The sequence below is a fragment of the Lonchura striata genome, chromosome 5 (genome assembly GCF_050655825.1).
Source record: "Lonchura striata isolate lonStrDom1 chromosome 5, ASM5065582v1, whole genome shotgun sequence".
NCBI classification, from domain to species: Eukaryota; Metazoa; Chordata; class Aves; order Passeriformes; family Estrildidae; genus Lonchura; species Lonchura striata.
In genome coordinates, this window is record NC_140707.1 from 23,753,534 (window position 1) to 23,775,448 (window position 21,915).

Genomic DNA, 21,915 nt, shown 5'->3' on the forward strand with positions numbered 1-21,915 from the left:
TCTTCTGGTTTAAATGACAACAGAAAATTTTCAGTGATAAGTTCAAGCTGTGAAATTTTTAATTTAAATAAAACGCTGCATAAAATGATGCTCCACCATTTAAAATATCAAACAATTATGAAAATAGTTAGGAAGATTTTTCTGCCTTGTGCTTACTGGGTGAGCATGGGTCACTAGAACCTATTTATTTACCATAGCACGGCTAAAACCAAAAGGACGGTTTTGAACCTTTTCAGTCACCAAGATTGAGCCCCAAAATTGTAGCTCATGTGAGCATGTGTACGTGTACATGTGGCTTAAAGGATGAATAAAGAAGTTGCAGTAAATAGTTTGGTTCAGAAATTTTCTGGAGTAAGCAAGATGTTTATGGGTTTGGTATTTCGTTTGTTAGTTGTGTGTTTTTTTTTAAATTATCATTGTGAGCTCATTTGTAGCAAATACATAAAATCAGTTAACATACCACATATTCAAAAGAAAAATAAATTACTCTGAGAGAAAAACCTCTTTTGTGTCCCCTAATGGAGGCTGCAAGATTACGAGCGAGCTGACGCAACTCTGTGGCCCATTAGTATCAAAGGTTACTAATACAACTAACAAAACCCATGTGGACAGCTGATCTTTGCTGCTGATTGAAGCAAAAGTTAATGAAGCAGATTAATGCAGTCCCTGTGTGCAGGGACAGAATGAAACCAAAAGATTTACTGATGTTCAATACAGTAAGGAAACGTCAATCTAGAAAGAGATGCTTCACAATGAAGAAAATTTAATCAAACCACTCAAACAAACAAACAAATGAAAAGAAGCAGCCCGGTTGGGCAAGATGTTGCTAAAACTAAACACATCATGGCAAAATGGGTATGGGCACAGAATGTTGGTCATTATCTTACTGTTTGTCAGTGATAGTTAAAAAAAAAAAAAAATACATGGTAGCTAGATTACTCACTTTAAAAAATCCCCCAAACTCTCAAATACCTAAATTCTTAATTCTTGATTTTGATCTGCTTGCTTTGCCCAGTATTACCCAGTACAATTTTCTGATAGAGCACAACTTACTCCCAGTTCAAGCACATGCTTCATGGTAGATCTCTTCATTTTTCCTAGCAAGTAGATGTCATAACTATTAACTTTAAACAGGGTTAAGTGGCATCTCTGTGAAGACAACTGAAGAGAAAAAGAGCCTTTAAGTGCCTCCCTTGCCTAGGCACTGCTGACACGTCCCCACCTGTGATTTTTTTTGACATTTCTGCACTTTCCTCTGGACAAGCACCAGACTGGAACATTTTGTTTTCTCTATGGAAGTGCTGTTAGTCCCAGAGGAACAAAAACATACCTAGTTCTCACCTAAAAAATAAGAAGAGCAGCTCCCAGGATTGCAAAATATTAATTGCCAAGTGGGGTATTGGCATGTTAACTGTGCTCTGTAACGATGTAAAAGAGTGAAAAGCTATGTTTAATTTGTGAATACACATTTTGCAAATGGATTAATTTATCAGAGAATAATTAGAATCTGTTGAGAAGTCACGAAGACTGAAAGCTTTTGAAACAGAACAGACATCTGAATTTCATTTCTTGTATGTTGTTTTCAGTTTTTGTCAGTATAGAAGACAAATTAAGTGAGTGCTGTTGACGTACTTGAAGCTGATAGCATCTTCAGATTGTGTTGCTGACGTTCTTTTGTGGGTTTGGTGGGTTTAGTGAGCTTATTCAGAATATGGGGCTTTGTAGCCATGTTCAAGCAAAGCCTAACAAAACCTCCTGAAGGAAATCTTTTTAAAAATACCAAATTTTAACCTCTCTTTGGAGAGATTTTTGCCCCCTTTAAAAGTACGTGATTTAATGTAATGTTTTCTTCACAAAAATTGCTTCTGTTTGCATAATTCTGAAAGAAAAAATATTTTGGAGGTTTTAGGCTAGATTTGCTTTTGTATGTTGAAGTGAATAGGAGCAGGAAAGCAGCATCACCATCAGAGTGTATGTTGAATGATTTATAAGCAATCCTAAAATATTGAAATAAGGCCATATTATTCTGTTGTCATGCTATCTCTGTTGCATGCAATTTATTTAAACTTTTCTTTAGGGCTCTTGCTGGGTAGCATTAACTGAGAATATGGCCCAAAGTACATTTGAAAAAACAAAGGGATTTGATTATGTGATGCATTTTTCATTGCATCACATAATCAAAATTTATGTCACTGCTGTTTTTCAACATGAACATATTACCTTTTATTAATTACCTTTAGACATTAATTACCATTAACACATTACCTTTTATTAATATTTTATTCTTTTTTTGTCTTTACAGATGATACTTTGGGATTGGGATTTGAAGCAATGGTACAAGCCCTATTACCAGGTCAGTATTTTGTGAATTTAATTGTCTTTTTTTTTTTTTTTTTTTGTGAAATGTGATTGAGTACAGATTTCAAAACTGTTCAAACGATAAAATTTCAGTTCTTCTGTTGATGCTGTATTTGTCTATTTTTCCCTCTGTCTCTTATATTGTAGTACAGAGAATTATGCAAAATGAAAACTAATCACTTTTGTTTGGACAAATTTTTTATAATTTCTTTCAGTAGAATAAGGGTTAATAAAAATTATGAGGTTGTGGAAATGGTACCTCTGTAAGGGGCTCTAACAATTTGACTGCCAAAATTTGTTGATATTGTTGGAAGAGAAAGAATAGTAAGTTTAATGCTGAGACAAAGTAATGAAAATAGAAATTTAAAAATTGCCAACAGATTTTAAATAGAGAAATAGACTGAAAGTTAATGTTGAATTGTGAATTACTTGTTATTGTGTGACAAAAACCTGCAGACATCGCTGTCTGAACACCTATATATATTTTCTTTCAAAGAAATCATGTTGCCTTGATTTTTTAAAATTTATTTTTGTTAAATTTGCAATGCGTAGGGTACTTACTTGAAACAGAGAACACCATGAAGTGTTTTGACGTGTTAATAGTTTGCAACATTTCCATCTATTCCAGAGTGCCGGCAGTGGGAGCGGAGTTGATCTCTCCGTGCTGAACGAGGCTCGGAACATGCTGACGGAGCTCCTGAGTGATCCATGTCTCCCACCACATGTGATCTCTTCCCTTCGAAGCATTAACAGCCTCATTGGTGCTTTCTCAGGAGCCTGCAGGCCAAAGGCCAGCCCATTCACACCCTTCCCTGGTTTCTTCCCCTGTCCTGAAATTGAGGATCCTGCTGAAAAAGATCGGAAGCTGCTCAAGGTCTAATGGCTTTTCTTTGCATTTGCGTGTGTGCTGCAGTTAAAAAAAAATAAAGGATAAATTCTCCTAGATAAGGAATGCTCCTGTGTGCATAGCAGGTTCTCTAGTGAGTACCTGTGGACAATGTTTAAGGTCAAAAGGGAGCAGCTGTGAAAAAACATTGAATTAAATGGAGATAGATACTAAAATGCAAATTCAAGTGGTTGATGGATAGACAGATACAAGTACTGGTCTGCACCCTGACCACAACATTCCTGAAAATAACAGCAAATATAAACTGAAGGTTTTATAGTATCATGATATGGGACGAGCAGGGCTGTTCTTGATTCACAGAATCACAGAATAAGGAGGTTGGAAGTGACCTCTAAGATCATCAAGTCCAACCTGTGCCCTAACACCACAACTAGACTATAGCACCAAGTGCCAATCCAGTCTTTTTTTTAAACATATCCAGAGATGGTGATTCCACCACCTCCCTAGGAAGACAATTCCAGTATTTTATTATTCTTTCAGTGAAAATTTTTTTCCTAATATCCAACCTAAACCTTCCCTGATGTAGCTTGAGACTGTGTCCTCTTGTTCTGCCAGTTGCTGTAGATAAAGAATTCTAGAGGATTCTTCCATATTCTTTATCTAACTATTACTGTCAGTGTGGCTTTTTAATTGACTTTTTTTCCCCATGAAATTTACTTTTGTGGACAGGAAACCAGCCATCACAAAGAAGCAAATCAGCTATGTAAAAGGAAAAATATCCCTTCTTTTTCTTCAGCAAATCACTTTATGAGACCAGTTATCATTTCTCCATTACTCAGGGTTAATAGGTGAAAGCAAGAGTGTAGTTACTATATGAAATGCTAAGGAATGTACTGGGAAAAAAATTACAGTATAGAAACTCAGCTGCACTAATAATAATTCCAGACCAGTATTTACAGCTTGAGGCTGATTATTGTGGAGGCTACTCTGGGACGTGCCCTGTAGGTGTTTACATTTCCAGGAAGTGGGCAACTTGTCCCAAACTGATCATCTGGTTAGCTTAGTATTTTGGAGCCTCATTCAGCTTATGAAATCTCTGTTTTGAACCATATTTTTGGGGGAAAAACTCAGTGTCTACTAACCAGGTTACTCTGTGGATGATCCTGCAGAACCACTGCAGTATGAAATTGCTTGTAATGTCACATTGGATACCTGCAGAAATCAGATGGGCAGGGATCACAGTCATTCAGCATGTTTTTCTTTGTGGATTTCTTTAAAAGCTTCTAAGGATTGGCATACCTTTGGGTTTTTAAATTTTCTTTATAGGCAATCAAAATAGTATGAAATGACAAATACTCATTGCTGGAGACCAGTTATAAAGAGTATGTGAGATTGAAATATGGTTTTTCACAGCTGATCTCTTTTTCTCCTTTCTAAAAAGTAACTTTTTCCTCAAATTTTGGAGATTTTCTGTATAGAAATTTCCCCAGTGCTTGCCACTAGCATTCAGTAATGCTTTGGCTTTGGTATGTTTAAGAGTAAGGCCAAATATTTGCCTCTATGTATGTTACTGCAAGAGAATTCTTTTGCTTTTAAAAACCAGGTAAGTGAGCAAAAATTCCAGGTTATAACACAGCAAAAAAAATATTATGAAAGTATTTCTTCAAAAAGGATGATTTAAAAAGGTTCCCACACTCTCTTTCCCTGACTTGGAATATAAAATATAAAAGATCTCCTCTGTATTTTTTTGCTGTGGATTATGTACATTTTAATTTCTCTTCCCTAACTGGCTTCCAAAGTGTGTTCAGTTATAATTTTCAAGTTGATTAGGGGGTCATCAAGTTGATTAGAGGGTTAAAGCACCTCTCCTACAGTGATTGTTCAGCCTGGAGAAGAGAATGCCTTAGAGTTACCTAATTGTGGTCTCCCAGTACCTGAAGGGAGCCTGTAGGAAAGGTGGAGAGGGATTATTTACACAAGGATGTGGTGACAGGACAGGGGGGAATGGCTTCAAAGTGAATGAGGCCAGGGTTAGGTTGGGTATTAGGCCAGGCTGGATGAGGCTGTGACCAGTCTGGTCTAGGGAAAGGTGTCCCTCTCCACTGCAGGGTGGGTTGGAACTAGAGGATCTTTAAGGTCCCTTCCAACCCAGACCATTCCATGATTCAGTGGTGAAGCTGCCTGCTCTCCTCTATAGGAAAGGAATTAAAAACAGGGAAAAGAATGAAACTGGGCTTCAGACCTTGGGCTAGTCGTAACTGCCTATCTAATGCTAGCCCTTCCACCTGGGTTTCTTGGAAGTGCGAACTTCCCAGTATTCAGAAAAAAAAAATTAAATATGAGACAAAAAGCATTGCAAGGCTACTCTGCAACAGAAACACTTTCCACTTCCATCAGGACTGTCCCTAGGACTGTCCCCAGATCTCCCAGTGTCTGACAGTAGAATGCTTGCCAGATGGGTGGATTTCTGCTGTTATTAACAGTCATGATTTTAAAAGATTTCACAGTTGAGGCAAGTAAAAGTTGTCTAGGCAAACCCCTGTGTGTGCACATCTCTTATGTCCTGGCCTTCTTGCCTTGGGAGACCTCCACTTGGAGAAAGAGACCATACCCGTGGTAAGGTACCACATCAACTGTTTATCTATGAAGATTAGCAATAAATAGCCCTTAAAAACCATAAATAAAATTTTAACATCTGCTTTTCCTTCCATGGACTTTAACCATGGTCAAATTACTCAACAGGGATTAAGTAGCAGGAGCAGCCTGCCAACCCCACAGCTGAGACGATCCTCAGGAGTTTCTGGCTTGTCACCCATGGAATCAACATCATCTAGATGGGAAAGGAGTAGCATTAGCAAGAGATCCCATCAGGAATATAACACAGCAAGGTAAGCACTAAACAGAGTTTTAAGGACAATAATAATGCTGGAACTTGGCGGCAGAAGTATTGGATGTAAAGTCTTGGGAATTAAGTCTCCAAATTCTGCCAGCATAAACTGGAAAAGTTAATTATGTACTATGCTGTGTAACTCAGGTTGATCTTAAGTAGAAATCAGGTCATTCTGAGGTTAAATAATGTGCTCTGTCATAATAAGTAGGCCTCGATACAAGCTTGAGTAGGAAATGAAAAAAAAGTCCAGCATACATGATTGCAAAACAAACTAGTTTAGTCTCTAGACTTGTACTGGCTGCCTCTTTATTTTTGTTTAATATATGTATCACTTGCCAACTTCCATATACCCATGCATAACTAAAAAGGTGAGACAATTTTCTTGTGGTTGGTAGCTGCTCTTGTGGGTATTATAATGTTTATTATTCCTCCAGTCATCAAGCAAGTTTTAAGTTACATTGAGGTAGTAATCTCTTCTCTGCTTGTTAGTAAATATGATGCAAATAGAGCTTTTATTTCCAGAATTAAGATGATAACATCCTGAATTAAGATTAAAACTAATGTTTTTTTTCCTTTTGTATAATGTTGTATATTAGTGAAAATTCACACATTTAATTTTATTTAAATGTATAGATGAGTATGCCTTTGCTTCTGAAATCTGTAAAAATGTTTGTGGTTTTGCTCTTCTTGTTTTGTTGGTTTTGTTTGTTTAGGTTTTTGTCTGGTTCTTTGGTTTTTTGTTTGTTTTTTTTCTTTAAGTGGTTCTAACATAGGTCAAAGGAAAGTATAACAGATGCATTCTTAAAAAAGAAAACATGAGTTATGCTGATAAGTGGTAATTATTAATAGTAGTTGGAAATTTATATACACATGTCCAGTAATTTACTTATCAGTATTATATTGAATAAATTAACTACTTGAATAATTTTGCCCTTTCAGTGATTTTCCCCCCTTGGATAAAACATGATCTTTAAGTTTCTACATTGTAAAACTTAATTGTGGTTTATTAATTACAATTACAATGAATTACAATTGAAGATTCTGATATGAGCAGTAGTAATCATTAAAAGATTATATTTTCATGCTGACCTGGTTGCTGGTGTCCAGATGAACCTCCCCAGTTGTATCCACTGGAAATAACCAGGGACCAGAGAAATTGCTTTAACCTTACCAACCTTGGGATTCCAATTTGAGGCTCAGCCCTCCTGCTGCAGTCTCAGTATACATTTAAAGAGGGTTTCCTCACTTTCCTTACTATTCAAAAGCAGCTCTGGGGAACTTCTGTTCTAGGTGTATGCAGATTTTTAATTTGGTTTCTCATTCCAACGCTAGCTCAAAACGTAAAGTTCTTCCTCATGTTGAAGTGAAGTTTCTCATGTTTCTCAAGTTTATGGCCATTGCTCCTTCTCCTCTTGCAGGGCACCACTGAAAAGGGTCTGGCACCATCCTCTTAGCCCACCTTGGGAGTTATTTATATACATTGATGAGATCCCCTCTCAGCCTTCTCTCAACTAACCAGGCCCAGCTCCTGCAGCCCCTCCTTATATGGGAGATGCTCCAGATCCCTCATCATTTTTATGGCCTCCACTGGACCCTTTCCAGTAGCTGGAGATACACAGAAATAAATCCATGTTTATTCTTGAACTCGTTTTTCATATTCATGTATTTAAACTAGAGATAGGAGATCAAGTATTATTTCTGTATTAGTCTTTTGTTGCCATCAGCTTAAGATGTTTTGGTAAATACTACTTTCCCCTCCTGAAGCAAAATAGTTTTACATTAACTATTTTCACTCTGAAGTAAACGCATACAGTTATTTTTAATTGCATTTCATTTTTGTTCCCTAAAGGAAATATAATTTTAAATCATGGAGTGAAATTTTGTCTCTGGAACAGCAGATGGCAGGATTGAGCAATTGAGTTTAAGGACTTGGCCACTGAAGCAAAACACGCTTTGATGTCCAAAACAGCTTTAGTTTTAAGTTTATATTAAATAAAGCATTTGTAAATAATTACATAATAAATTATTTATATGTATATATTAAAAAGTGTAAATAGGTTAAATTTATGTGGCTGTGTAAGGTTTTAATTTTATTTTAATTAATTGTATTTCTAAAGTAATAAATCCTCACATCTGTTAGGAAACAGCCTGCCTCAAATGCTCAAGGAAAGTAGCATGTTAAAAAGTAAACCTATCATACCTAGTCTGACTATATTTACTGCATCATTTTAGGATTGTGTTAAGTATTGTTGCTTTCAATCAGTACACAGCAGTTTTTATTTCACTTAATTAACATATATTTTCTAGCTGGTTTTGCATTCAGTGGTTAAGTAGTATTTTTCTTGAATTGTGGTGGACCTGTCACAGGGCTGTGTAGTTATTTTAAAAGCATTTTATTTAATACAAGTGGAAGACAAACTAGGAAACTAACAAAAAGAAATCCTTACTGTTTTCTTTTCAGCCAAGGATCTCACTCAAATGGATCTTTTGGTGCAAACTTGCTGACAATACCAAAGCAAAGATCATCCTCTGTGACCTTGGCTCATCACATGGCTCCCAGACGAGCAGGTAGGATCCTGCAATTTGTACAGTAACACGATGGCACATCATGCCAGAGCTCACCCTAGGTCAGGGGTGGCTCCATGTGGTGGAAAAGTCTCTCCTCCAACCCGAGCTTCCAAAGAAAGGTTCAGTTGTTCTGTTGTCCGGTCTCAGGGTAGTTTATTGCAAATTATCTAAAAGATTCTCTTCTTGAGCTGCTCTGGTTTGCTCAGCAGCTCAGGCAGAGGCACACACACACCCTGACATCCTCTCTGACTCCTGACTTCTTCTTCTCTCTCCCTGCCAAGGGCTGCTGCTGTCTTTTATATGGTACATTACGTGTTACATGTTTATAGTTTTTCCCCAATGCCTACCACCTATATTAAATGGTGCCTTTCTACTCTAAACCAATCTGTGAGTGCCAACATCATCAAGAACATGGAGGTAAGGAAGAAGAGAGGGAGGACAGGGCAGGTCCAAATCCCTCCATCTTAAAACTTCTGACCCCCATGTACAAGACCTAAAATCCCCCTGTACAGCCCTCAAAAATTCTTCCCTTTTTTTGGGACTACTTCTACTCTAATATCTAAACTTTTGTGACTTCTTGTTCTTCCTGCAAGGTTGGTAAATCATTCCATGGTTCAAATCCAAAATCACAGCTGTTTCCAGCTGCCTGCCAGGGTCTCAAATGCTTCTGACCTGGGCCCGGAACCTCCAAAAATGTCTGAGGGACATTTTGAGTTCTGACAACATCACAGTGCTTTCCATGTAAACATAGAACTAAAATAACATCAGCATGTCCCTCGTTGTTTAAATCCTCTCTTTGTAAACAGCAAAGACATTATTGTCATCTGAGCCCCATGTCATGTTTGTTTTGGAAGGTGCTTCTCCTGGCCTGAGTCCCGTGGGTTCACCAAGCCATGGATCTGTGTCCAGCGGGGCTTTCAGCAACTGGTCACCTGTAGAGTTCCCTGACACTGCTGATTTCCTCACAAAACCAAGCATTAATATACACAAGCCTCCAGGACACACACCTAGCTCTCCAGATTTCCAGCAGCCAGTTAAAACATCTGTAGGCTATATGTGTAGCAGGTACTGTAAACTCTGTTATAATTTTGGTTGCTTCATATGGGATGAAAAGAATGCAATTAAAATAAAAACAACGACAACAACAACAAAAAATCAAGTCCTGTTCCCCTACTAGGATGGAAAAAGGGCATAAATCTCATCTGTAACTGTGTTACTCAGGGCAGAATAAAGAATGCTGAATGTATGTCACTAGTTTGACATGGTCCATCTTTCTCACCAGCTGTTATTGTAGAGGAGCAATATTTTGTGGAATTTTAGAAAAGGAGGGTTTCTTACTTGGGAATTGGATTCTGTCTTTCTGAATACTTTCTCAGCTATGAGCCCTACTTTAATAATTCAGGGGTCTAACTTTGGGGGGAGGTGATGGTTGATTATTATCTAAGGACAGACTAAATCTATGTGTGCCAAATTTAGGAGAAAATACTCAGGTCAGTTGCTGGAGGAACCTTTACGAGCCTTTTTAAAAAAAGTAATCTACAGATATTTTTCAGTAGAAGACAGCAGTAGCAAAAGAAGAAAGTTACTGAATGTTGTCAATATTTTTCATGTATTCTGTAAGCTGTGGACGTCAGATACTCAAGCCTGTTCCAATACCAGAACCAGACATTGCAGAATACAGAGACAGAAAATCAGGTGGGATTTCAAAATAGACAAATACTTGATATCAACTTACTGCTCTTTTTTCAAGCCGGTTTAATTAAAATTTCACTATTTCTACATAATTTTTCCTATATTTTAACCTATGTATGTATTTTACTTTGTTTTGTGTTTTAGAATAATCAAAATTAGATTAAATATTTCCTGCTTCATAGTAAGGAAACAGGCTTCCACTAATACATTTCTAGTTCTGTACTCCATGCACTAAACAAGTGCTCTACCAACTAAGCTAAACTAATCACTGAACCTTTTATTTTTCCTAATAAAAACTATGCTTTTAGCTTCTCTTAATCTTCAAATAGGTCTTCTCTAATAAATTTTTTCCTCTATGAGTTTTTGCATATTTCTTAAATAAAATGTGTTAGAAACAAGCTATTACTTGTATTTCTGTGACAAATATGTATGATCAGTTAAAAAATTATTAGACAGTAGTAATTTACAAATCAGTTACTGATATAGTATTTCTCTGTGTGTTTTCTTTAAGGTGAAATTGCAAGTGCTAATGTCTCCAAAGAATCTTTCCATCATACAGAGAAGAGGAAAGATGAAAGGAAGGAAATGATTGATCAAACACAAAATACACTGCTTGTAAGCATGTAATTGCAAAAAAAAAAAAAAAGAAAAAAAGAAAAAACCAAACCTGCAATAACTTTTCTCAATTCAGTATTTCTCTATCATTTCTAACTTGCTGTGAAGAGGTCTTTATGTTGCTAAAACAGTAATTTCTAAAGGGTCATGGTGCATGGTTGGAATTCAAATTTTCTTTTAACAATTGTTTGTCTTGCATAAATGTCAGCAGCAAATGACAGGAAAGGTTGTGGTTGTATTGATTTTGTTGATCAATATTGATTTGTGTAGATTTAATGTTGAAGAGGGTATGCTCAAACACTGACTATTATTTTCTTTTGGAACTTCATGAAAGACGCAGCAGTGGCAGGGAGACAGACGAATGTTCAGTACAGTGCTATTAAAATTTTGGGTTTATGCATCAGGTGTTTTTAAAACTTGTCCAATTAGCCTGTTCTTAAAGCTCAGTAAATCTTTGGTTTTAGCCTATGCATATTTTAGCTTTGTTTTATTAACTCATCTTGTCTAAAAATAAATGAGAAGGAAAATTTAGCACCATCTTAGACAGCCCTGGAATCTGCTGCCCAAAACAGGAAAACTCAAGACTTTAAGTGTGCTATTTGTGATATTGATTTATGATTTTCTCATAGCCATAGTTGCAACACCATTCAATAAATTCATTAATGATTTATCATTTTCAAGGCTTTTTTTGCCAACACAACTGATAAATTAATTTTCATTGTTATTTTAGAGATGATAAAGTATCTTAATCTCATACAGGTGGAACAGAGTTCTACATTAGAAACAATGTTATTAGACCATGATTCACTAATGGAGAAGATGAACAATTGGAATTTCCAAGTTTTTGACCTTGTAAAAGAAATGGGAGATCAGTCTGGAAGGATCCTCAGCCAGGTTTGTTGTCCTTTATTATAGGAGAGACAGTAGGTAAAGCTGTCCTTTATTTAAACCATGAAGAAGTTTTGCAATCAACATTCATGTGAATACTTGAAATTACATTTATGTGAATATTTTCAAAAGCAGAAGTATGACTTCTCATGAACTCCATGTCATTGTTAACCATAAAAATGGTTTATCTATAGAGAACATGCTCCAGATTTTCTGAATATTTTTCTCAATATAAATAGGTTAAACCCACACTGACTAACTAGGTTTTGCCATAATCTACCATTTCCTTTGCAGAATGATCTCCTGCTTTCAGAATTACTACTCTGTTAGACAACCATTGCTTTTTTCTTTATTTCAGTAAAATATTTCTACTCCACCTATGGGGGCAGAGATCTTTTAGGCAGTGTTTTCCCCCTTGATCCTACAAACAGTGGGATTTTTTTTCCATGATGCTTTCTGCACACAGTGTCCCTTTTATCTCTTTCTGACTAATTTCCGTGCAGTTTCATGTTTGCTGAAGCCAAACCTGCTGGCAGGTGCAAGAGTAGGATTCTGTTTGTTCTTCCCCAGCTTCTCCCATTTATCAAGGTCGTCCGGAAGCTTCTGCCTCCTTCTTTAGAGTGGATTTAGCAATCATGGATCTTCTGATCTGACCGCTAAACAGTTTTATTTCCAGTATCTTAGTTTTCCACCCTGGAGTGATGCCCCCTAATTTTGCAGCTCCTGTTCCTCTGAGCACCTCCCACGCTTCAGAACTTCTTGTTCCTCTCTTGTGTCTAGGAAAAAAAGTTATAAAAATGACTAGAAATGACTTGTTTTAAATTATTTTTTTAATATCTGCAGCCTTGGGTGGGGGCGATTAGGCCTTGAAGTACACTAAGTTCTACATATAAACCATAATATATGGTTTATATACATATATGGAAGTTCTCAGTATCTTTTTGAGATACTTCTTCATTTAGCAGCTCGTTTTGTTAAAACACTCAGGAGAAATCATAATAAATATGAGAAACAGCATCTTTTTGCCAAAGTCTCAGAAACAACTTGGGGAGCTGGTGTTGTTTGTTTGTGTTTGTTTTGTTTTGTTATTAATGGCTTTGCTGTTATAAGTAAATAACTTGAAGTTTTGAATAATGAGTCTGAAAATAAATTTCTACTTTTTAGGTCACTAATGGAATAGATTACTTATTTAGCCTTATAAAAAATTTGGGGGTATATTACTAAAAATCAGTTGTGCATAGAATTAGCTGTAATGAAATAAAAGCTTTTATTATCATAAAAATCCACATTTTTGTGCTAAAATGGTATTAAATATATCTCTATGACAATACCATTCCAATAATTATTTTGTGGAATTTCAGTGGTTTCCCTGTCTGTCGGCAAGTAAAATTTTAAAAAGCAAGAATATTTTTAAAGTTGAAAAAACAGAACATACAAACTAGTATGTCTTTCAGTTTTAAATTAATTTTAATCTTTTTTTAGGTTACTTATGCCTTGTTTCAAGACACTGGCTTGTTTGAAATTTTCAAAATCCCCACTCAAGAATTCATGAATTACTTCCGTGTGCTAGAAAACGGCTACCGGGATATTCCCTGTAAGTGCTCCATGGTTACATCTGGAATTTTGATGTCAGTGGCTCTCCTTTGGTGTGGGCTTTTGTGTTTGTGGGCAGCTTAGTGTGTTTTTAGTGAATGCACTTGGCAGAGCTTAGAACAGGGCTGATGAATTGCAGGACAAAGTGGGTGGTCTCTAAGACTGAATTTGTTAATTTGGAGTTTGAAGATAATCTTAGAGAATTTGAATTAGTGGTTGAATCAAACACTCTGATCAAATAGTTGTTGATTTAACAGAATTTTGGGTCAGGTCCTTAAAAAAATGAGAAGAAAATAGAGCATTTTGATAGTAGTTATTCACCTCGCTGTGCGGGCCAGCCAAGTTTATTGGAAAACAAAACAAAAACCACACTTCCCCACTCCACAGCTGTTTGCCCAACCCGGGTGCTTGTAGGTATCAGATTGCAGGCCATGCTTGTTTCTCCCCATTATTGATTTAAAAGGCCATTTAATCCCTTCCTGAGGCCCAGGTAGGATGAAGTGTACATAGACACTGTTTGATGTTTATCTAACTGCCTTCTTAAAAATGTTCAGTGATACATACACCTACCACTAAAATTTTAAATTCTATTTTTCCTTTTATATTTAATCAAGATCTCACTTACAATACATTTTGTACATTTCTTTTTTTGTTGTTGTTTTTTATTATTCCTTTTTATGCCACTTCAGATAACAACTTTTTTCTTGTATCTTGCCTGATTTTCAGATCACAATCGTATCCATGCCACGGATGTTCTCCATGCAGTGTGGTACCTGACCACACGGCCCATTCCTGGATTTCAGCAAATCCGTACTGAGCACCTGATGGAGAGTGATATAGGTGTGTATTCAGCCAGGTTATTTTTGTTTTGCTGAAGAATGTTATAATGAACCTACAGCAGGTAAAACAAATTACTCTGGAAGAAAATATCTAATTATTCTTATGACTAATTTTTTTTTTTTTTTTACTTTAATATAAGGCAGTACAGAAATATCACAAAGCACATAACGTTCAGAAATATCATGCAACTGACTTTTAGAAAAATTAGTAGATGAGTAATGGTTAGTTTGTTAGCCAAGAAAACCGGTTCACTTAATAAATTTTCTGTGCTGAATGAAACCTCTGTATTCTGCCATAGTCAGGCTATTTTTAGCATTTGAAGTACATTAGGATAATATTTCTTAACTTTATTGGAAAGTTAAATAGACCAAAGAAAAAATACCAAAGTATTTAACTTAATTGAAGTTCTCCTTAATGGCTTTAGTATAAAAATTAATATTTTAGAATTTTCAGTTAGGTATTACATGCAGACTTTCAAACAGTGAAGTGACCACCCCAACAATAACTGCATAAGAGCATCTCTGAAAAGGAAATAATACCTCCAAATTAATTATACCTCCTGTGTGAAGCTCCTTGCAGTGAAGCTTGCTTTTGTGTTGTCTGTGACTTCATAGAACTAACTTTTAAATTTAGAATTTGTAATTTTTACCAAATTGTATCCTGCAAGTAAAGAATAAAAAAAAATATTGTAAACATAAACTTAGATGCTAAATGGTTTGTATTTCAGAAAAATGAAAATGGGTATCAAGGACTCTCCAAGAACTCTGTTTTTTATGTGTAGAAGAAAAAGACAAGACACAAGTCATGGGGCTTTTAAAGGGCTGGAATTTTCTCTTTTTTCCAAGTTTGTCCCTATCTCTTGATTGTACCCTATTGTCTTTTCTTTCTCCAAGTGTTAAATGGGTTGGGACTGGAGACTTAACTGGAGAAAAGCGATAACAATAATTTTATTCTCCTCTACAAAAAAAAAGAAAAATTAAAATAAGAAATTATAATCTTATTGCTTGGAAACTCTCCCAGTATAAATACTTTCAGGCTTTTAATCCTTGCTTATTCTATTAAGGCAAAGGAGTTCACTTTATATTATGCAAGGATGAAATAAGTGCTATTCCTTTCCCTTATTTTTAAAAGTAGTGACTTTGTCCATGGAAAAGAGGATAATAAAACTGTGAATCTTCTTATCATGCAAATATTTCTAAATTAATGGAGTTAATTCCTTTTGCAGTAGTTTCCACTGGCCCCCTCCAGGTTGTCCTGTAGGTTTGCAAGTTCAAGAAAGGGGAAAATTATAGAAATACTAAGGAAGGTGCTGATTAATCTTTTCTTATACAAATTCATTTTGGAGCCAAACAGTAGAATGCTCTGTTAGTGCTACAAATTTGCAACTCAACGGCACTACAACTTTTCTTCAAAATTGTTAATCTGTAAAAATTACCATTGATTTGTCTTTTTTAAAATATAAGTCCTTGACAATTATTCAGCTTCATGACAGCATAACTATACTGTGTTTGCAACAGTGTTTGGCTGTTTATACATATTTATAATGCATTACAAATATGAATGAAATGTTCTAAAAAAATATTCTGGTTTTGTACTTTGAATTTTTTTTTTTTGTTTTTTAGATGAAGCCAGTGCTATTGCCCCAGTTCAAGTCAGCTACACCTCTTCAAAAAGCTGTCCTATTACAGATGACAGTTATGGTTGTCTGGCATCAAACATTCCTGCTTTGGAATTGATGGCTTTGTATGTAGCAGCTGCCATGCACGACTATGATCATCCTGGACGTACAAATGCTTTTCTAGTGGCCACAAATGCACCTCAGGTACAAACCTCTTCACACAGAAAATCACTTCTTTCTGTCTGAAATCAGTATAAAGAATTTTTTTATGTTCTAGATCCATAAAGTAAGTTGTTTAGGATTGAAGTATTTAAGGCCTGATTTAAGAAATGGGGAAATGGACATGTACTATACTTGTGTAATATTCTTGGGTTTTTTACCTGTCAAATTCTGATGTGTTTTGTATGTACTGGTTGTGTATGCATGCAGAAACAACTTTCAATTTGCAAAACTGAAAACAGCACCATTAACCAGTGCAGGATAGGGCAAAGGATTATTTCACAGAAAGCTGGCCCTAGGTCTTTCTAATCAACTATGATGGCTGTTTGGATCTCGCAGTAAGCTGCAGAAGAAAAACTTAAATAATAAAAACAACATCAACAACAACAACTGGTACAGCTTGTTAGGAGATAAAGACTTTGCAAATAAACTTTCTAATCAGTTTTCAACAATTCCTTATGTCCTTATTACAAAGGGAGTTTAGTATGTAGGCACTCACATATTTCTGCTGAAAACAGCATACAAGGAGGAAGAAAACCAAACTACACAGACATCCATCACTAAGTTTCAAAAATAATCATTCTTCAAAAAACTGCAAAAACATTGGCAAAATGGAGTTTTTTCAGGTTCTGTTTAATCTATATTGGACTAATTATTTTCTAGGGTGTTTTTTATAATCATGGAAGCTGAGAGTAAAATCTGCTACTGTTTTTTTATTTAGTTAGCTCATTTACAGTTAAAATTTCTGATCAGCATTAAACATAGCCCTTTGAAAACCAGCAATATTTTGCAGCATTAGCCATTATAACAGTTCTTATGTGTTTTGGAGTCTTTTTTGTGATGGTTTTTTTTATTTGTTATGGGGATTTTGTTTATTTCTTTGTTTTTGTTTGGTTGGGGGTTTTGTTGTTTTTGCTTTTCCAACACAATTAAGAGTAATTAAAAACATATACTTAGATTTATTTTATTTCTTGCTTTCTTTTTTACATAACTGTGTGACATAAAACACACAGTGCTCCACACATACACTGTGCAAAGTCTTAAGTGGTTTTTATGTGTGTGCCTATGGTCTGAATGTAGCTTCACTAAGACATCATTAAGGACTTTTAAAGAAAAAAAGAACCTTGCTAATTGTTAGCTTTGGGGGCGATTTCCCTCATCTGTAATTTTTATGTCACTTTAACCCCAAAACTAAAAGACAAAACTTATTTTGTTTTATTTTTACCTAGTGTTGTTTCTGACTAACCCTTAAACTTGAGAATATTTAATGATAACTTTAAAACTTCCCTGTGTCATTTACGATTCTTTACTTGGCTTTTTTTTTTTCCTGTAGGCTGTTCTCTACAATGACAGATCAGTCCTAGAAAATCACCATGCTGCATCTGCCTGGAATCTTTTTTTATCACGACCAGAATACAACTTTTTATCAAACCTTGATCACGTGGAATTCAAGCGCTTTCGTTTCTTAGTGATTGAAGCAATCCTTGCCACAGACCTCAAGAAACATTTTGATTTCCTTGCAGAATTTAATGCCAAGGTTTGTTCCATCCAGTTTCATGTCTGCACTGATCTGATCTTGACATACCGATTTTATCATTGTTTCTCAGTAATTGTTAGTTTTAATGACTTGCATTTAAAGTTTTATATTATTAAAATTTAAGCTATTAAAAATGCAAATAGAGTATTTTCTTTGTACAAATCAGCTGTAGATGGTTTGTAGGTTGCCTAATGAACCCATGGCTGAAGAGTTTGAACTGGATGTCTGTGCCTACCCCAGGTCAATGACATGAACAGCAATGGCATAGAATGGAGCAATGAGAACGATCGCCTGCTGGCCTGTCAAATATGCATCAAACTGGCTGATATCAATGGCCCAGCCAAAGTCAGAGACCTGCATCTGAAATGGACTGAAGGCATTGTCAACGAATTTTATGAGCAGGTGGGTATGGAAAGAGCAATTTTCTTTTTGTTTAATGATGGGCAGATGATTGATTCTTTGTTTTGCCAGTGGTTTAACTAAATTAAGCTTTATTCCTTGTTTTAAATATTCAGGTAAGGTATTTCCATCTTCTCATTCTGAATACTGAAATGTAACTTATTAGCATGATCTTTTAGTTTCTAATAACTGTGTTAGAAAACAAACGCCCAGCCAGTGTTATCAATTTTTCAGATATCAGGGGATTCTTGACCAGGAGAACTTCTTTCTTTAGGATGATGCTGACAAATCAAAATAACTTCTTTCCCTTTCAGAAGTTGAGTTCACAGATGTGTTTCTAGGTGAAAGAATATGTACAAAATCCACAAGACTGAAAGTGTATGCTCAGCTCTAAAGCTCTCAGGTCCATGGAAGTGCTGAGATAAGTAATTACAGCTCAGATTTTTCAATGAGCAACTGTTCAATGTTTATCTTCTCCAGTTTATAAAATGATAAAATGGTGGGAAAAAAAAAAACCCAACAAAACAGCAAAACAAACTACTGTACTCTGTATGTCATAGTTCATTCTTCTGTGGCCTTGCAGGGGATGCCATTACCAGCATGCCTTGCTATGGCTGATTACTGTGCCACTTTCCCTGTTCATCATCTCAGCAATTGAAGTTGAGTCTCTGCCTGCTCTGAATCTGTCCTGTAAAGGCAGAGGACCAGAAGCTCCAGTAGTACTAGTTCTCCATCCAGACACAAGCAAAGCTGGAGGGAGGATTATGGACTGTGCAAGTCTGAGCCATTATGTGTCTTTATTTTAAATCAGCCTAATTACATTTTCATTCACTTAGTCCATACAATTATTCTCCCCAATAAAAATATACAATCCATGTAATGGTTCATGGAATCACAGAATATCCTGAGTTGGAAGGAACCAGAGGGCTCATCAAAGTGTAACCCCTAGCCTTTCACAGGACACCCCAAAAATCACATCATGTGCCTCAGAGCATTGTCCAAAAGCTTCCTGGGCTCTGTCAGGCTGGTGCTGTGACCACTGCCCTGGGGAACTGTTTGAGTGCCCAAACGCTCTCTGGGTAAAGAACCTTTTCCTGATATCCAACCTAAACCTCCCCTGACAGAGTTTTATGTCATTCCATTGGATTTTCTCACTGCTCACTGGAGGGAAGAAATCAGTGCCTTGCCATGTGCTTCCCCTGGTGAGGAAGCTGGAGGTTACTTGTTCATTAAAAGTAATTTTAAAAATAAGAATTTAAAGTTAATGTTGTGAGAAATTCTGATAAGTTTTTTCATTTTTTTTTCAGGGCGATGAGGAAGCAAGTCTTGGATTGCCTATAAGCCCCTTCATGGATCGTTCTTCTCCCCAGCTTGCAAAACTGCAGGAATCTTTCATCACTCACATAGTTGGCCCCCTTTGTAATTCCTATAATGCAGCTGGGTTGCTACCAGGGCAGTGGGTTGATGAAGAGGAGGAGGATGCAGAAAGCACTGAAGATGATGATGGTGCACAGTTAGAGAGTGATGATGAAGAAATGGAAGATGATCTTATTTTAAGTAAGTTTCTGTGTTTCAGCTGGTGCTTAGTTATCCTTCAGTAGCTTCAGACGTAGCAGTGAGAGTTGAAATTGTGCAGTACAAATCTTGTAGATTTTGCTATTATGCTGCTTCATAACTTTTCCCTCTTTTAACAAAAATTTTGTTTCTACCAGAAAACTTGCAATTTAAAACAGAAACTTGCTGATATTCTTTGCCATGTCACTGTTTAAACATTCAGAATAATCATCCATGTGCCTTGCTGGAATTTACATCTCGCTTGCAGTGTGCCATTGGTTTTGTACCTGTAAAATACAATTACTCAGAATGCCAAACAATCCAATGTGCTTATAATTTCACAGAAACTCAAAGAAAAAAAGGTAGACGGATATTTTGCCAGCTAATACACCACCTCAGTGAAAATCACAAAATATGGAAGAAAGTGATCGAAGAGGAAGAGAAGAGCAAAGCAGAAGGAGCCAAACTGCTGACTGAAATCTCATCTTTACCTCAAGCAGATGACATTCAGGTTATTGAGGAAGCTGATGAAGATGATGAACGACAACTGGGAGAAGAGAAGGCGTGCTAAGGGAATTCCAGTGGTGTCCAGTGTGATGACAGCCTATGTTTTCTTTCCACTGTGCTGACTTCAGCTCACATAAAATCGAAAGGCCTTAATACTGTGAGAGGATTCTTTTTGCTCTGGTGGAATCCCACTCCTATGCACTTTTGCCACACAGAATACGGAACTTTATTCAGAGATTGAGTATATTGTATACCCTGATGCAAAGTTCTTTATGCCTTAGTTGGTATAAAATATCCTGATATAATGCTGCCTTGCTGAATATGGAACTCTTCTTTTCCTTGAGGTACCTGCAGTTTTTAAAAAAAACATTCAGTGACTTTGATTACCAAAGTGGCAAGAACTTTTTGCTAACAAGGAACCGCGGGATGAATCCTAATGTCGTCTTGAGTTGCTTATTTCATGTTGTTTTTGAACATGAATGAGAAAAAAGTCTGTGCCTACATGAAAGCTATGTTACTGCTGCAGTACAAGCCTGTTGTGGGGTGTCTACTTAGTGCAGTAGTGTGCTTCATGTAGTCATCTCAGAGCAACTGTTCGAGGACTGTGACATAAATGCTGAATTCTGATATTTGTGGTTTAAAAAGAGGAAAGAAAATCCAGGTGCATCTATTTCTGATGCTTTTTATTATTGTGCATAATCTGATGTTTTATTTTTGCAGAAAATATTCAGGTTTGCAGTGGATGTTCATTATAATTCATTGAATACAAGGCCATTCTCATCTGTTGCCTTGCTGTTTTGTGGTAGAACATTAAAAACCTGTTCAGCTACTTAAATTATGAAGGAATTTTATTCTTTTAGTCATAAGTAATGTTATATTTCCTGCCCTTACTCAGGTTCACTTTAAAAACAAGTCAACCACATCACAGATTTTTATCTTGCACCCATTTCCCATATTAAATTTTAAGGAAATAAGATCATATCTCATTTATTCTTTGTATGTAAATCTTTAGGAGAATTAAAGATTTTTTTTAAAGACATAAACTGCTGTTGCAAAGTGGCTATTTTAATTTGCCCCACACATTTTTTTTTTCATCACAGACACAGCTTTTTTTGCCCTCAAGTTTGATGTACATCCTGAAATACAAATACGGAAACCAGAAGGTGTAAACTTGGTGTAAAACCTGATATAAGATAAAAATCACTGTACTGTACCACATTATAGATTGTTGAGTTTTAAAATAACAAACTTACACATTCCACCCCAATGTATTTTTAGAAACACTACCATTGTAGGTCTAATTTTTAAACAAACAAACAAAAAAGTCATAAATCAGGCTACAGGTAAGCAAGACAGATAAGCCTAGTTTTAAAAGTGCTCCTTTTAGTACTAAACCTTTAAATGCTGTGTAGTTGAACTGAATAAAACCTAAATGCACGTGTGCTATTTCTAAATGTGTCTCAGCATATTTGTGTTTGCATCAATTGACTTGAAAAAAAAAAAAGATAACCCTGTGTAAACTGTATTACACAATTTTACACAGATTTTCATTCGGCTATTTCATTGGCCAGTTTAAATAACTGAAAGGTTTGGTTTTTTTTTTCTTTTTGCTTTTTTCACTAATAAGCCTTTTGTTGATGCACTTAAAAGACCACTGAAATGAGCTTTTGCTATATCTTCAGTGACAAATTCCCCTTTGCTGCCATTCTCACTGTCACTGCAGTTTTTTTGTAACATGAGCAGTGTTAAACCAGATATTTCTGTCATTAATAAAATGTTGCACTATTGAA

At 36.0% G+C, this 21,915-nt stretch overlaps 1 protein-coding gene across 1 annotated transcript in view; it reads left to right on the forward strand.

Annotated features, from left to right (window-relative positions):
• The window catches only part of PDE3B (phosphodiesterase 3B), an 83,220-nt gene extending 61,305 nt beyond the window's left edge, over positions 1–21,915 (forward strand). The window contains exons 2-16 of the mRNA XM_021525581.4: positions 2,303–2,353; positions 2,987–3,232; positions 5,948–6,093; positions 8,557–8,663; positions 9,518–9,728; positions 10,285–10,358; positions 10,867–10,970; positions 11,730–11,864; positions 13,341–13,452; positions 14,178–14,291; positions 15,914–16,113; positions 17,462–17,665; positions 17,906–18,067; positions 19,372–19,621; positions 19,963–21,915. Coding sequence (XP_021381256.3) covers positions 2,303–2,353; positions 2,987–3,232; positions 5,948–6,093; positions 8,557–8,663; positions 9,518–9,728; positions 10,285–10,358; positions 10,867–10,970; positions 11,730–11,864; positions 13,341–13,452; positions 14,178–14,291; positions 15,914–16,113; positions 17,462–17,665; positions 17,906–18,067; positions 19,372–19,621; positions 19,963–20,189 — 2,343 coding nt within the window. The 3' untranslated portion in view covers positions 20,190–21,915. The remainder of the gene's footprint in view (positions 1–2,302; positions 2,354–2,986; positions 3,233–5,947; positions 6,094–8,556; positions 8,664–9,517; positions 9,729–10,284; positions 10,359–10,866; positions 10,971–11,729; positions 11,865–13,340; positions 13,453–14,177; positions 14,292–15,913; positions 16,114–17,461; positions 17,666–17,905; positions 18,068–19,371; positions 19,622–19,962) is intronic.